This window comes from Sorghum bicolor, chromosome 2 (assembly GCF_000003195.3).
Source record: "Sorghum bicolor cultivar BTx623 chromosome 2, Sorghum_bicolor_NCBIv3, whole genome shotgun sequence".
Taxonomy (NCBI): Eukaryota; Viridiplantae; Streptophyta; class Magnoliopsida; order Poales; family Poaceae; genus Sorghum; species Sorghum bicolor.
This window is the reverse complement of record NC_012871.2, coordinates 65,002,347-65,019,352: the sequence shown is the minus strand read 5'-3', so window position 1 is coordinate 65,019,352 and position 17,006 is coordinate 65,002,347. Positions and strand designations below refer to the sequence as shown.

The 17,006-nt window shown below is 46.7% G+C and overlaps 1 protein-coding gene across 1 annotated transcript; it reads right to left on the bottom strand.

The window, feature by feature from the left end:
• On the bottom strand, positions 5,836–12,071 carry LOC110432761. Its single transcript, XM_021453568.1, has 7 exons — positions 11,614–12,071; positions 11,421–11,523; positions 10,966–11,061; positions 10,838–10,889; positions 10,493–10,618; positions 10,151–10,398; positions 5,836–5,955 (listed from the first exon to the last, which is right to left on the bottom strand). Exons 1-7 carry the CDS (start codon positions 12,069–12,071, stop codon positions 5,836–5,838), a joined length of 1,203 nt encoding a protein of 400 aa, XP_021309243.1.

The window sequence follows — 17,006 nt, the reverse complement described above, 5'->3', positions numbered from 1 at the left end:
TTCTTCTTGGTGGACGTTCGCAGGACTGCACTGCGAACATCTTCCTGCACCGACTGAGGTCCACTACTTCAAGCAACACACTATGTCGACTAGTGTGAATGGAGCCGCCGGTGCCTTCGGCACTGGTCCCTCCTCGGGGTACATCTTAAACGATTGTTTTTATTTTCAGTATGTCTGCTGTAGTTGCAGTAATATTTGCAATGTTTATCTCTAATCTGAGTAGTGATAAAATTACACACGTGCATATATATGTGTCACCACACTTTTATGTGTAATTTTCTGGATTAAATCAAACATTAAAATGTCTAATTTTCTAACAATCCAAAAACCTGATATTAGGCATTTTTGTGGTTTTGCTGCTGCGTTAAAACTGGATCCTTTTGATGGTTCAAACTATAAGCGGTGGCGCGCGAGAATGATACTGTGGTTGACTGCTATGAGTTGCTATCACGTCGCTAAGGGGAAGCCGGAACAATTTACTCGTGAGGAGGAGCAAACGTTCCTGGTTGCTGATAACCTCTTCAGAGGCGCCGTGATTAGTGCGCTCGATAAAAAGTATGTTGACAATTATATCATTTGCACCACTGCTAAGGAATTATGGATACGCTTGAGGCCAAGTTCGGGGTTTCTGATGCTGGTAGCGAGCTGTACCTCATGGAGCAACTGTTTGATTACAAAATGGTGGATAACCGTTCTGTGATTGAACAAGCACATGAGATACACGCCCTAGCTAAGGAACTAGAACAATTCCCTTGTGTGTTGCCTAAAAAGTTTGTGGCCAGCGGTATAATCGCTAAGCTGCCACCTTCTTGGAAGGATTTTGCTACTTCTCTAAAACATCAGAGGAAAGAGTTTGGTCTTGCCGAACTCATGGGAACTCTTGATGTTGAGGAGAAGGCGAGAGCAAAAGATACACATGGGAAAGGCGTTGAGTCTTCTAATGCCAATGTGGTGCAGAAGAAAAAGCAATACGCATTCCGTAATAAGAAAAAGAACAAGCAAGAGAACAAGCAAGGGACAAATCCGAAGCCAAAGAAAACTACAACCTTTAAGAAGAAAAAGGCAGATGGAGACTGCTTTGTTTGCGGTAGCGATGACCACTGGGCAAGTGCTTGTCCAGACCACAAATTCAAACGAGAAGAGAAAAAGTCAGTGAACATGGTCATTAGCGAGGCTGAAGGAGGAACATCTGGATATGATAATTATTTACCCACTGTTCTTTCAGTCTGTCATTCACCTGAGTGGTGGATGGACACTGGGGCTAATGTTCATGTATGTGCTGACATCTCTTTGTTTTCTTCTTATCAGGCCGGCGACACTGGAGCCTTACTGATGGGGAACGGCTCTCATGCGCGTGTTTTTGGTGTTGGTACGGTCATTCTGAAGTTCACTTCGGGAAAGACGGTGCTGATGAAGAACGTACAGCATGTCCACTCCATCAAAAAGAATCTAGTTAGCGGCTCAAAGCTTTGCAGAGATAGCTACAAAATAGTCTTTGAGGCTAATAAAGTTATATTTTCAAAGTTTAGAACTTTATTGGTAAAGATTATGATTGCGGAGGCTTGTTCCACTTATCTATGCATGATGTGTGTAATAAAATCATGAACCATACTGTTATTTCGAATGAGTCGAATATTTGGCATTCGCGATTTTATCATATTAATTACGGTTGTTTAACGCGGCTAGCAAATATGAATTTAATCCCGAAATTTAATTTAGTCAAAGGTTCTAAGTGCCATGTATGCATGCAATCCAAGCAACCTCGCAAGCCTCATAAGGCTGTGGAGGCGAGGAACTTGGTACCATTAGAACTAATCTATTCCGATCTATGCGAGATGAATGATGAGTTGACTAAAGGTGGTAAACAATACTTCATTACATTTATAGACCATTGTACTAGATTTTGTCATGTGTACTTGCTTAAAACAAAGGATGAAGCATTACAATATTTTAAAGCCTATAAAACTGAAGTAGAAAATCAACTTGAGAGAAAAATTAAATGCTTAAGGTCCGATCGTGGTGGAGATTATTTTCAAGTGATTTTTCTGATTTCTGCGTAGAACATGGAATTATTCATGAGAGGACACCACCATACTCCCCACAGTCCAATGGGATTGTCGAAAGAAAGAACCTTACTCTAACTGAGATGGTTAACGCCATGTTAGAGACTTCGGGACTATCTAAGGAATGGTGGGGTGAGTTGATATTGACAGCATGTCATGTCCTGAATAGAGTTCCTACAAGGAATAAAAAAATCACACCATTTGAGGAATGGGAAAAGAAAAGAATAAATGTCTCCTATTTACATACTTGGGGTTGTTTGGCTAAAGTGAACGTGCCAATAAACAAGAAACAGAAACTTGGACCTAAGACAGTTGATTGTATTTTCTTTGGTTATGCTACTCACAGCGTAGGGTATAGGTTTTTAGTTATAAATTCTGGAGTATCAGATATGCATGTTGGTACTATAATGGAATCCAGAGATGCAACATTCTTCAAAAGTGCCTATGAAAAGTACACCTAATATTTCTAGTCATGAGTCTATAAATTCCCATGAGCAATTTATTCCGATAGAACAATTTGAGGAACCCCATGTTCACTATCGTGAGGATGATGATAATGTAGTCACTCGAACGAGCAAAAGACAAAGAAAAGTGAAGTCTTTTGGAGATGACTATATTGTGTACCTCGTGGATGATACCCTAACAACCATTAAAGAGGCATTTTCCTCTGCTGATGCTAACTTGTGGAAGGAAGCAATAAGGAATGAGATGGATTCAATAATGTCTAATGGAACTTGGGAAGTGTGGAGGTATAAACCCCTATACCCTTACGGCTAGACTTGGGCCAGAAGACTTGGCCCATCACGAGACAGTTCGAGGCTTGATCCAACTGTTCGGAGTCTCACGCAAGAAAACAAGATGTGGAGATCAAGCCAGATCCTAGTCGATTAGAATAGGAATTGATATCGTGTTATCTATGGCATTTGTAACCCACTAGGATTAGTTTCTAGATCTGTAACCCAGCCCTCTGGACTATATAAAGAGAGGCAAGGGACCCCCCTAGGACATATCATCTCAACTCGACACAATCCACAACAATACAATCAGACATAGGACATAGGTATTACGCCCATACGGCGGCCGAAACTGGATAAAAACCTTATCTGTGTCTTGCGTCACCGTCAAGTTCGTAGCTTGCGCACCTGTCTGCCGATAAACTACTACCGTGGGTATACCCCAAGGTAGACTGCCGACTAGCTTTCGTCGACAGTGGCGCGCCAGGTAGGGGGTGTGCGTACAGCTTCCCAGACGAACAAGATGGTCATCGTCCCAGCTTCCGTGGCCGTGGCTGAAGATCTCACGTTCACCGTCGGGCAGATCACTTGGACAACTCGCGGTGACGGCCTTACGACCACGACTCTGGAAAAAACCTAGATCCAATCTGGGACAGTAGAGGCGTCGACCTCGATCACGCCGACTTCGAGGACTCGACCTCTGCTCCCTCGCTACAGGGCAAAGCGAGTCAACAACTCGGATCTTCTTCAAGCCCTCGATTGCGCCGACCACAAACTTCTCGAAGCCTCCAACCTAGTGGATTCAATTCTACGCAAGCCCGATCAGGCGGCAACATCAAATTTTTTCGACTCCCGTCGACCAACTCGTGACACCACGCACGAACGACTAGAGACATCCCTGACGATAACATCAACCACTGCGGGACGGACTGTCAAGCTCAAGACAGCCTCTCCAGACCCGACCTTCCCTCATGGTCTGAGCAACGCGGCCGATCACTTTTCGTGGCACATCCAAACCCTATTCGGGAATATGGGCTCGTCGCCGAGCCAGAATAGGCGAGCAGCCCGTCACTTTGTCAATATGGTCTCCATCTGCACTTTGCCAGAAGACAAGTCCAGCAATACAAACTCCAGCAGAGGGTCTGTCCCTACCTAGGTTTTACACCCTGAGGACGAAGACTATGACTTAGATCTGCCGCCATACCCCCCGGGGTTTTCCCACTTTCCAGTCTTTCCACCCAGACGTGGTGACCTGGTTCTCAACGTCAGCAACGACGAACCGGTTGTCGAAGGCGAAACTGACGAGAGCAGCGCAACGCCGACCGAGCCCAACGACGAGCAGACGAGGAGCGACAACTCGCCCCAAACAACCTTGGCGATGCTTTTGACATGGTCAAAAATCAGCAGGTCTACAAGACACTAAGCGCTAATGTGGCCGTCGCCATGGCAAACTTAGATCGCCTTCCCGACACTCCGAAATATCAGGACGTTCGAACCAACATACGAGCGCATCTGATCGCGGCCATGGGACAGACCGCTACTCTGCTCAAAAGGGTCCAAGCCGTCTCCTACACGGAGGTAACCTTCGACCGGACTCATCGCAGCCGCACCTCACCGCGATCCGGTGGGCACTGTCGTAGCCGTTCACCTATCAACAATCGAAGGAGGGACACCCATCGTGATAATCGTGGTCGGGACACTGGCAGTTACCACGAACAAAGACGCGGACGTGGTCAGGAAGTGAACCAAGACCGGGACCTCCGACACAACATTCCTCCTAAGGATGTCCATGAACGCATCAACAGGCGCATTACGGAATGAGCGGTACATGAAAATGTGCGACGCATCGAGTACGATGCAGCACATGCCCCCCCGGTCTAAGGCAGTTCTCCTCACACCTTCGCCAAGTCGTATGGCCTCGCAACTTCAAGCTTGAGAAGCTTAAAATGTACGATGGCAAGGAGAATCTTGAGAACTAGATCACTCTTCATGAGATCGCAGTCCGATCAGCTGTAGGGGACGAGCACGTCATGGCAAACTACTTCCCGGTCATCCTCGACCAAGCCGGCCACCAATGGCTCCTCGGTTTACCCGAGGACTCTTTTGATTCTTGGGAAGAATTGTGCCAGGCGTTTATTGATAATTTCATCACTACCTGCGAGCAGCCCGGAAATAAATACGACCTCAAAAGGATAAGGGACAGGAAGAATGAACCCTTGCGCGATTACATCCGACGCTTCTTGGATATGCGCCTCAAGATTCCGAAGATTTCCCACGACGAGGCTATATCGGCCTTCATCAAGGGCCTGCGCTTCCACGAAGCATTAAGAAGCAAGCTATTACGCAAAAGGTCGACCACGGTCGCTGAGCTCCTCGCCACGGCCAAAAACTACGCCGATGCCGACGACACAGAAAAGCTCATCCGTAAAGATGTAAGAGGAGCCAAGCAGCCTCCCCGACGCGATGACAGCCGTGGGCGTTTCGACAACCGGAATCCCTGCCGCGGCGACAACCGCAACCACCGAGAAGGGTGGGACAGGCGTCGTGACAATCGCGACGATTTTAGAGACAAACGACCTCACGACAATGATCACGAGGTGAACACAGTCAAGCGTTCCAATGGACGGCGAGACTACCAGGAAGACTATAACAAGACGTTGAAAGGACCATGCCAACTCCATCCCAAGTCCAACCACACGATGGAAGAATATCGTGTCCTCAAAAGCATCTACACATAGCGGGCTGCTCAGGGGGATACCGCCAAAAAAAACTTGAAACATGACAGACACGGTTAGGAAGACGAAGACGACGACCAGGATAGGGACCCATGACACCAATATGTCAGTCCCACCGACGTGGTACACTCCATCTTTGGAGGAAAAGTCTCCATCGAGTCAAAATGAGAAAGAAAGCTCTTGAAGAGGGCTTGTCTTAATGTGGACAGCATTGATGGTCTGATCGCTGATCCTAAATTCCCTCCCTGGTCGCACCGAGAGATTTCCTTCAACAGGCAGGACTAGTGGGCCGCCATCCCGGAACTAGGGCGCTTCCCACTGATCCTGGACCCGTGCATCAACAGCGTCAGGTTCGAGCGCGTGCTCGTTGACGGGGGTAGCTCCGTCGATATCCTTTTCCGCAACAGCTTGCCTACTCTCAAGCTAACTTCGGCGCAGCTGAAACCGTATGACGCTCAGTTCTGGGGCGTCTTACCGGGTCAAAGTTCAGTACCCCTTGGCCAGATAACGCTGCCTGTCGAGCTCGGAACACCAGACCACTTCCGAACAGAGTTCATCAACTTTATGGTCGCCGACTTTGACGGGACTTACCACGCAATTCTAGGCCGTCCTTCGCTTCCAAAATTCATGGCAGTTCCACACTACTCATACCTAGTCCTCAAGATGCCAACCGAAAAGGGCGTCTTAACCGTCAAAGGCAACGTCTACACTGCATACACTTGTGAAGAGAAAAGCTTCAAGATCACTGAGGCAATTGATCTCTCGATTCGCATGGCAAAAACCGTAGCACAAGCCACGCAAGTTCCACCCGACCAGCTCCAACTACCCGAGCAGGAGACTCCAAGAAAAAGCTCCAAGTCCAAAGAGCACAAGGAAGTACAACTGGTCGACGGCAGCCGAGAGAAGACGGCTCTTATCGGGGCCAACCTGGACGCCAAATAGGAAGACGCGCTCGCCAGGTTTCTAAAGGACAACATAAGCGTTTTCGCATGGACCCGCTCACATGCCCGGCGTCCCACAAAGCCTGATCGAGCACTCCTTAAACGTCTCAAAGACCGCAAGACCTATCAAGCAGAAGCTACGACGGTTCGCTCGTGACAAAAAGGAGGCTATTAGGACAGAGATCACACGACTTTTAGCAGCGGATTTATTAAAGAAGTGTATCACCCCGATTGGCTCGCCAATCCAGTCCTTGTAAGAAAAAAGAATAATGAATGGAGAATGTGCGTTGATTACACTGATCTCAATAAACAATGTCCTAAAGATCCTTTTGGTCTCCCTTGTATCGACGAGGTGGTCGATTCAACAGCTGGATGCAAACTACTCTCTTTTCTCGACTGTTACTCTGGTTACCATCAAATCTCGCTAAAGGAAGGCGACCAAATTAAAACTTCCTTCATCTCTCCTTTCGGTGCGTATTGCTATACCACCATGTCCTTCGGACTCAAAAACGCCGGAGCCACCTATCAACGCGCTATTCAGCAATGCCTCCATGACGAGATACGTGATGACCTCATCGAGGCTTACGTCGACGACGTTGTCGTCAAAACTAGGGATGCGAGCACCCTGATTGACAACTTAGACCGCACTTTTAAAGCATTAAATAAATACAAGTGGAAGCTTAACCCCAAAAAGTGCATCTTCGGGGTTCCCTCTAGTCTACTGCTCGGTAACGTCGTCAGCCGCGATGACATACGGCCGAACCCCTCAAAAGTCAAGGCGGTGCTCGATATGTGACCACCCTGGAATGTCAAAGATATTCAAAAGCTCACGGGGTGCATGGATGCTCTCAGCCGGTTTATCTCTAGGCTAGGGGGAAAAAGGGCTTCTCTTCTTCAGACTTCTAAAAGCATCGGAAAAATTCTCCTGGACAGAAGAGGCCAACGCTGCGTTCACCTAGCTCAAAACTTTCCTCACCTCACCACCCGTCCTCACCGCACCTCAACCCAACGAGGACCTGCTCCTTTATATAGCAGCAACTGATCGGGTCATTTCCACGGTGCTCGTGGTCGAGCGGGACGAACCAGGCCACGTCTACAAAGTCCAGAGGCCAGTATACTTCATAAGCGAAGTCCTAAACAAATCCAAGACTAGGTATCCCCAGATACAAAAGCTAATCTACGCCATCTTAATCACCTCAAGAAAGCTGAAGCACTATTTCGACGGCCATCAGGTTTTAGTTACTACCAGTTTTCCGTTGGGGGACATTTTGTGCAACAAGGACGCCAACAGAAGAACTGTAAAATGGGCAATGGAGTTATGCCCATTTTTTTTGGATTTTCAGAGTCACACTACCGTGAAGTCTCAAGCCCTAGTCGACTTCATCGTGGAATGGACGGATCTCAACGAACCACCCTCTCCAGTTGTCTTGGATCGCTGGTCAATGTTCTTCGACGGGTCCTTAAACATCAATGGAGCCAGTGTCGGAATACTTTTTATTTCACCAAACAAGGACAAACTTCGCTACGTCCTTAGGATCCTCTTCCCAGCATCCAACAACGTCGCCGAGTACGAAGCATGCTTGCATGACATCCGATTGGCTGTCGAACTGGGAGTCAAACCTCTACTGTAAAGAAATCTGGAGGTGGGAATCAAATTTTTACGGCATAGAGTACATCCACGTGGTCCGGGACAGGAATCAAGCAGCAGATGCGCTGTCAAAGATAGGATCGTCCCGAGCACAGATTCCACAAGGTGTTTTTGTTCAGGACATTCACACGCCAAGCGTCGGGACGGACCTGGTCAACAAGCCACCCAATGAGACACTGCTCGTAGGGGACGCCACTCTGACAACCGGCGGCCATGACTGGCGCACTCCTTTCGTCAAGTATCTCTCGGATGGTTCGAGATTTCAAGACAAAACGGAGAACGAGCGACTTATCCGGTGCTCTAAAAATTACATACTGGTCGATGGTAGACTTATGCGTAAGAACGCAAACTCAGAAGTCTTGTTGAAATGCATATCCCAAGACGATGGCATCAAGTTATTGGATGACATACATGTTGGATCCTGTGGCAACCACGCCGCCTCTAGAACACTGGTCGGGAAGGCTTTCCGAGCAGGTTTTTACTGGCCAACCGCAATCGCCGACGCCGAGAAACTGGTCTGACATTGCGAAGGATGCCAGTTCTTCACCAAGCGGACCCACGTACCTGCTCATGAGATCCAGATGATTCCGTCGTCTTGGCCATTTGCCTGTTGGGGTCTTGACATGATCGGGCCATTCAAACCGGCTCCTGACAATTTCAAATTCGTGTTCGTGCTAATCGACAAGTTCTCGAAGTGGATCGAGTACATGCCACTAGTCAAAGCGACTTCCGAGAAGGCTGTGGAATTCCTCAATCAAATCATACATAGATTTAGGGTTCCCAACAGCATAATCACCGACCTAGGCACTCAGTTCACCGGCACTATATTCTGGGACTTCTGTGATGACAGAGGCATAGTCATAAACTACGTGTCGGTAGCCCATCCGCGAGCCAACGATCAAGTCGAGTGAGCAAATGGAATGATTATTGATGCTCTAAAGAAAAGGTTGTACATGGAAAATGATAGGGCACCAGGGTGGTGGATGAAAGAGTTACCAGCCGTGGTCTGGGGTCTTCGAACACAGCCTAGTCGAGGCAGTGCTCCCCTCGAACGTAGCCTTTGGATCTCCAAGAGTCGAACATTTCGACCAGTCTTCAGCAGAACTCGCTAGAGAACTCGAAATCAACTGCACAGAAGAGAGACACTTGACTTCCTGCCTTCGAACAGCAAAGTATCTCGAGGCCATTAGGCGATACCACAATAAGAACGTCAAAGACCGCTCCTTCGTGGTCGGTGATCTGGTACTCAAATGGAAAACAAGCCAGGAGGGAATGCACAAGTTATCTACACCCTAGGTGGGACCTTTTGTGGTCGTCGAAGTTACACGCCCTACATCTTATAGACTGGCGTACCCAGATGGAACACGCTTGCCCAACTCCTGGCACATAGACAAACTACGACGCTTCTATCCCTAAGTTTCAGTACATTTTGCTTGTAAATCTTTTTTGATGAATAATAATAAAGTTTGCCTTTTTTGCCATATACTTTTACATATGCAGAATACTCGACAAGTGCTACAATAACTTTCCTCGACAAACTCCTCAAGGGCAATCAACATGATTCAGTGATACATCACTCAAGCAAATTTATTCACAGCGCTCAAAACCATGGTTCTCAAAATTTATTACAAACTTTATATACAAAGTTTACAATAAACACCCCTCTGGGCGGCTTCTAGTCTACTCCTACAGACTACTCTATAAACCTACTGCTCAGGCTGATCACCCGCACGGTTATCTTGTCCCGCCGAAGGGGTCGGGGCCACCGGCGCCTGGCTGGTCGAGACCACAGGCGTCGACCGCCCATCTCCCGCAATCGACGCCCCCGACAACTCCCTATCCGACCTGTCTGATCCCAGCTGATCGGGGGGGGGGGGGTTGACGTCCCACAGAGGTTTATATCGCCGATCACTATCGACGATAGGTCGAGCAGACTGATGCGAAGGTCATCTGCCTCCTTCAGACCAACCTCTTTCAGATACCTCCTCTCTAGCCAGGACAGATCGACCAAAGGGTAGTGAGCGCGTACCATGCTGAGGACGTGTGCTTCGGCAAACTCCCCGGCATCCTTGACGAATTGCTGAAGCCAGCCCCACGCTTGCTGCACCTTTTCGACCGGGGTCAGTTTCGGCGCGCGGGGCTGGTCCTTAGGGAGCTCGGGACTGATCAAGTCAAGTACTGGGGCAACTCCTTTCCAGAGCTTGATGCAGTTCGTCTTCCAGGAGTACCGTTCCTTGACCAACTCATCGAGGTGCTTCTTAGTGTTGACTTTAAGCACTACGACAAAACCAAGCAAATAGTCAGCAACATGCTACGGCAGTATAAAAAGAAGAGAGAACTACGTGGTCGAAAAGGACGAAACAGCTCTTACCAGCCAACTCCCGATTCTTGTTCTTCAGTTCCTCGCCAACCCTGCAGTCGGTCTCCATCACACTGGCACGCTCCTGGTCGAGCTGGTCCATCTCTTTTCGGAGACGCTCGATCTCCTCCTCCAGACCTGAGGCAACAATTGTTTGTCATCAAAACCGACCACGTGGTTAATTGCAACTGCTCGGACCACTTAACTTACCCCTTTTCGCATGGTCCTTGTCGGCTAGTCGCCGATTCAGGTCCAGCAAACGCTCCTCTTGAACCGCCTTCTCGGCCGCCTCCCTTTCGGCCTCCAACCGAAGGTGGTCCACCTTTGCAGTCAAGGCCTTGTTCTAGGCGACCACACCTTCGATTTGGTCGAAGCTCATTTTTCGGTACTTCGCCGTTTTCATTGCACCCTGCAAGAAATATACATATTACACAGTGAACAAGCAACAGTATATACATACTCCAGCAGAACATAAGACCACTCACCTTAACTTCATCAACAAGCCACTTAGCAGCGCGCTCTACCCTCTGGGCCTCCTCGGTCTCGGCAATCTCCTTGTGGCCGGCCCAGTGGTCCCCAAGCTGGCGCCACACATAAACATGTTGGCGACCATCGTGGGGGCGCCCTTGGATTTCCTCCACTTCATCATCGGAGGCCGCCTGGGCCCCCTAGTCCTCCACGCTACCCCCAGCCACGGTAACGGGTATCAGAGGACCCTTACCCCGGCTAGGGGAGCCTTCTGGCGTGGAAGCCTCCGCTGGGGCTGGAGTTGGGGCCCTCTCTTCTTCAGATGGAGGGGGGTCGGGACCTTGTCTCCCTCCTCTGCAACGCTGCTCGGGGGAGTCTCATCACCCCTTGTCGGGGTACTCGCCCCGGCCTTATCTTGAGCCGGGTCCTCCTCGGCGGTCTTTGCCACGGTCACAACCGCAGGCTACTCCACGGGCTGCTCGCGGGCGGTCTGCTCGGCGGCATTTTCATCGGCAACTGCCGGTTCGGCTGTTCTCTGGCCGGCAACGTTGCCCGGATCAACATCCGAGGCCGCACTAACAAAGAAGAGATAATGCCAATTACCATACCAACATCAAACTTCGTAAAAAAATAAAGAGAGCGCAGTGACACTATTTATAACTTACAGGTCGGAGCTCTGGTGCGCCGCCGTGAAGAACCTTCTCCTGGTTCGTCCGGCCACCGCTGCCGCTTCTATTCCTCTAGGATGTACCGGCTCGACGTGCGCGGCAGGCGGGTCCCTGGTCACCCAACCAGCGTCGATCGGCGCGACGTTAGGGCGGCCGTGTGGTCTCCGGACCAAGGACGGGGCCGTCTCGTCCTCTTCGTTGTCGTCGTCGACAATCCTCACAAGCCGGCGACGCTTGGGGGCATGGCTGGTCGATCCTTGGCCCATCGAAGGGTCTGCAGCCATCCCCGCTAGAATTGCTTCCGTGGGGGATGGCTCCACAACCATTGGCCTTTTCCTAGCCACCCTGTCATCCATGGTCGGTGCTGGACGGCTCTGGTCCTCGTCGCTGCTGGTGTATTGGAGACACCGAACAGCATTGTCTGCCGGCGGGTCCACCCCAGCAGGATGGTCCATACCGGGTGCCAGTGACACATACACCGAGCACCGGTCAATATCTCCTATCTGCGATACAAAGGCAACAAGTCATTCAGTCAAAAGGCTACAGTATTCAAATAGCAATACAAATAAACCAAGGTATTCATTTACCTTAGGAGCTGGTCGGCCTAGCTTGAAGGCATGCATCCGATCATTGTTGACGGTCCTTAAGTATCAAATTTAATTATCAAATAAACAAAGAAAAGGATCCAAATGAAATCAACATCTAGACTTAGGGTTTTATCTGACAGAATTCCACGAGTTTTGGTGTTTGTCTATTTCTGCAGGGGGTTATCAGGAAATACGGAAGAAAGGCCCACACGTCGGGATTACATAGAGATATTAACGTGCTGCGCAATTATCTTACATCTAGAAGACTCCAGAAGCCACGGGAAGGAAGCGGAGACCGAACGGAGTCAGGGACAGGGCGCCCGCCCACCTTTTTCGGCCAATCACGCTCAATCTCGTGGATTATGCTCCACCGACCTAAATGATCAAGAATAACCGTTCAATCAATGTCGGTTTGATCCGACGGCCCAGGTTCACTTGAGGGGACTATAAAACCAGACCCCCTGGCCCCTGGAGGAGGCACCCCTTGATCATTATTCATTATTCATAGACAGAGCAAAAGCTAGGGTTTAGAGATGAGAGCTCTCCTCTCTTCTCTAAACTAGAGTAGATCTTGATAGTAGCGAGATGGAGAGCGAAGGAGGATTAGAGGAGAGGCCGGCCTGTCGGTTCTTCCTCCGGTTGTACTTCGCCATGATCAAGCTCTAATCAAGCTTGCTCATGGGATGACTCTGGTAATCTACTTCTAATTCATTATGCAATTACTAATCATGTATGTTCTGGTTCACAACTCTTTTGAGTACTTCTAATCTATAGGACCCTATAGGTTAGAGTTGTAGTATAGGTGTAAGCGTGGTGCTTAGACCTAGATTACTTGTGGATATCCCCTGACTAGCTGGATCGTGTGGAAGGCCGCGTAGGTGACAGTTACGTTGGTCCCTTGTAGTCCACCTCTCGTTAGCAGGACGGGTAGGGTTTATCGGCCTATGGATAAGCATCCTTTGTGGTGTACTCTTATCACGTGGTTCGTCCCAGACATAGACATACCCCTTTGAAGTAGAGAAACCATAGTTATCCTCTCTATTCTGCTACCATCGCCCATATACTAGAATTGCTCTACTCTCTATTCCCATATTATTACCCATTGTTATCTTACCTTTAATATTGTTCTTATTCAATTCTACTACCTTTCCTATTTATACCTATCTATCTATCTTGGTTAAGTTAGAGCGTAGATCAGTTCTCCCGTTTCCCTGTGGATACGATAAAACCTTTAACCGGGTAAAAGCTTCAACGGTATCCGTGCGTTTGCGGATTATCTGTGTGCGTATAAATACCATAGTACACTCTAGTGCCATGCTGGGGATGACAACCTAGTATTCAAGTGGTGTTAGCATGTGTCAACAAGCATTTTTGGCGCCGTTGCTGGGGAAACGGTTGCTGAGTTGACTACGAACTAGTTTAATCATTTTATAAAAAAAAATAAATAAAAAAATATTTTTCTTTTATCCTTTGCCTCATCTCTGCTATTCTTTCTTCTTATCTAATCCTTGATCTCTGGTCTATCATGAATTCAAACATGTCTATCAATGAATTTCATAGACCTATGGGCACACATCTCGAACCACCAAAATCTTCAAAGCCTATCATAGCATCTAGTTTTGAGATAGACCTCGAATACATAGAATTTATTCAAAAGCAACCTTTCTCAGGAGAAGGTGAGGAAAACCCATACACACACCTAAGAGAGTTTTATCGAGTCTGTGACCTCCTTCGCATAGAAGGCATGTCCGATGAGACCCTTAAATGGAAGCTCTTTCCGTTCTCTTTAACGAGAAAAGCTAGACATTGGTATAAACTCAAAGTAGGGAGTGTTCATGGAGATTGGAAGGAGTTATATAGTAGTTTTCTTTCTAAATATTTTCCAATCTCCAAAGTGGTGGAACTTCGGCGTGAGATTCTTTCTTTTAGACAACTAGAAGAAGAATCTCTTGGCAAATCATGTGACCGCTTTATTAACCTTACTCTCACTGGCCCAAAGCTTTCTATTCCAGAAGAAGTTCTTCTAATCCACTTTTTTGAGGGCCTTAGTAGGGAAGATAAGCAAACCCTTCATGCGGCCTCTGGAGGATCTTTCCACCACCTATCCGCTAGAGAAGCTTGGAATTTGATTGATTTAATGAGCGGAAAGTCTCCTAGCTTTTATATCCCTGAGAAAGAGAAAGAACCAGTTCCTAGACAAGAAGAAGAAGTTTCGATAGCCAGATCACAACCACTTCAATCCCAAACTTTAGCTATCGATCCTAAACCATCAATACCCCAAAATTCTCCAAGGGAGGAAGGAATTCTGACCTTAAATCTTTTAGATGCTGATGGTTTAGACTTCTGGTTCTATAAGAGACCTTCAAGCAGGGATAATTCAAATCCTTGCAATAATGTTTCTCTTAGAGAATGTCCTGGTTCCTATCATGAAGAAGTCGAGGATGACATATCAAGTGAAGGAGAGCTAAGCCATATAGACAATTCTATCTACTCCCCTTCCATGTTCACAAGTTCTAAATCCATCCTTAACCTTAGAGATCCCTCTTATCCCTCTTCTTTTCAGTCTCATGATGATCCTAGCAATTCACCAAGACGACCAAACCATAGGAGTCATGAAGACCATAGGGATGGCATGTCAAGTAATGCCATAGAAGGAGAGCTAAGCCATATAGAAAATTCTAACACCTCCCCTATTTTGATCACAAGTTCCAAATGGCTAGAATGTGTAGAATGGATGGATAAGGAAGAAGCCATAATGGATTCTGACTTTGACTCAATTTCAAATGGTGAGTTCTTGACTCCCTTTGAAGATGAGATTCCTCCAACTATAGAAGAGGACATAGGTGAGACCAATCCAGGAGAAACTCCGAACATTCAGATTGGAGACGAAGATAACATTAATGAGCATGGAATTTATTTCATAGCCACTTCGTTTACTCCATGCTCATATGCAACATCTTCCCAATCTATTGGTCTCTCCGACATCACCACACTTGAGATCTCCAACCCCCTCTTCCTTTCTATTTATAAAAACTTTAAAAGGGTGGTTGTCGATGCATATGTCTATAATAAATATAGCAGATCTCGCCGACATAAACTGATGGTTTCCCAAGGACAAGCTTAGTGTCTTAAAATAAGCATTGATCAGATCGTAACATGAGCCTTTAATTATTTGCAACATTACCTTATGTATTGAGCATATAAGGATAATTGTAAAAAAATATTCCTTCGGGTATTCTTGTCACTAACCTTTCCAGGATTGGAGCAAGAAGATCGGATGAATGACAAGCACAAGGTATGTCCAACCAATCATCATACAACATTGAATTAAATTCATCCAAACTTGAATTTTGCAAAAATTCAAGCTTGGGGGAGTACTTTACATAAAAACATCCTTTGCCATGTTGCTATGCTGGTTGTCCCTACCTTTGAGACATGCTCAATTTGTTAAATACTAATCACACTACTTCATCTCTACTTGAGTAGATCTCTATAAATGCTGTCATGCTACCTTTGTCTATTTACTAGCAAGTGTTGGTTTGGAAGTACTCGCCATACTTCCATTGGCTTTTAAATTAAGCATGGTGCTTAGGTTGAATAGCCTTCCTTAATCTGATTAGACATGGAGTCTAGTTTGGTTATTGAACTAAAAAAAACTGCTTGAGTAGATATTGGTATATTTTGTCGGACTAACCCCTGCAGAAAAACTTTCAATATCGATTTGGGAAGTCCTGAGATAAACTCACATCAGAGACGAAGAGAGTGACACATGAAGTTTAACAATTTGCACAAGAAGGACATAGCTCATTCATCATAGAGAGATGATCCATGGAGGGTGCCACAAACACGATGCACAACCGCTAAGAAAGGAAAGCTTCCACAAGGTGATACTGTACCATCACTTTTCAAGCAAGGTAACATCTTAAGGTACTTGACTATCACTTTTATAAGCTTCTCCTTGGTTCTGGCGTTCACATAAATAAAAGAGACAAACATGTATGATTTACAACTCTAGATTAACCAACCCAACTGATTCAACATGTTTAGTCCTTTAATCTTTGTCCCTAGTACTACATCCATGATCCCACACTCCTAATCATATGAGCTAAAATGTTACACATTCAATCATTGAGAGATATAAAGAAAAAGATATATACAGATTATCTTTCCATAAGGTTGAAGCGATCTGATCTGACAAATGTTATAAGTGCTACATTCATGAACTTATTATTCATCAACTTTGTCTTGCTCACCATGCTTAAGGTTAGAGAAGAACAAATACACTTTTGGTTCTGTTGGTGTTTTCCCACCAACAGGGCCCATGCACTTGATCTCTGCCTTGTCTCTATGAGCAGGTACACTACGAGCACAAACACACTGAGCAAGATACTGGTAACACCGCACTTCGAACTGCTGGGCAAACGAAGAACATGGGTGACACCGTATTAAAAAGTGCAGACGTCAAGGTCCGCACCTGAATCAAATGACGCACCTGAAGAATGAACACGTTGAGAAGTCTTGTCAAGAAGACTTAAAACATTGAACCCTCGCCGAAAGGTAAGATCGGTAGTTATCCATATTTATCCTTTCTGCATTCCCTTTTCCCTTTAATTATTTACTTTCCTTAAATAGATTATTAGTTAATCATGCTATCTTGAAAAGAAAATAAAAATGTTAAAAAATACTAAGCCCCATGTGAGTATACGAGTGGCATAAAACCCATAGGTACCTTCACTGTGGTGGCACAAAAATAAAATAAATATTTCTTTTCTACTTTATAAAATAAAAATATAAAAACAGGGA

Excerpts from the sequence above, each read along its gene's own strand:
- LOC110432761 (XM_021453568.1), bottom strand. The coding sequence starts at position 12,071 with ATGGACCATCCTGCTGGGGTGGACCCGCCGGCAGACAATGCTGTTCGG. Across the intron at positions 11,062-11,420 it reads AGACCGCCCGCGAGCAGCCC|CTTGGGGACCACTGGGCCGG; the intron begins GTGGAGTAGCCT and ends GTGTGGCGCCAG. Across the intron at positions 10,619-10,837 it reads GAGCTTCGACCAAATCGAAG|GTCTGGAGGAGGAGATCGAG; the intron begins GTGTGGTCGCCT and ends TTGTTGCCTCAG.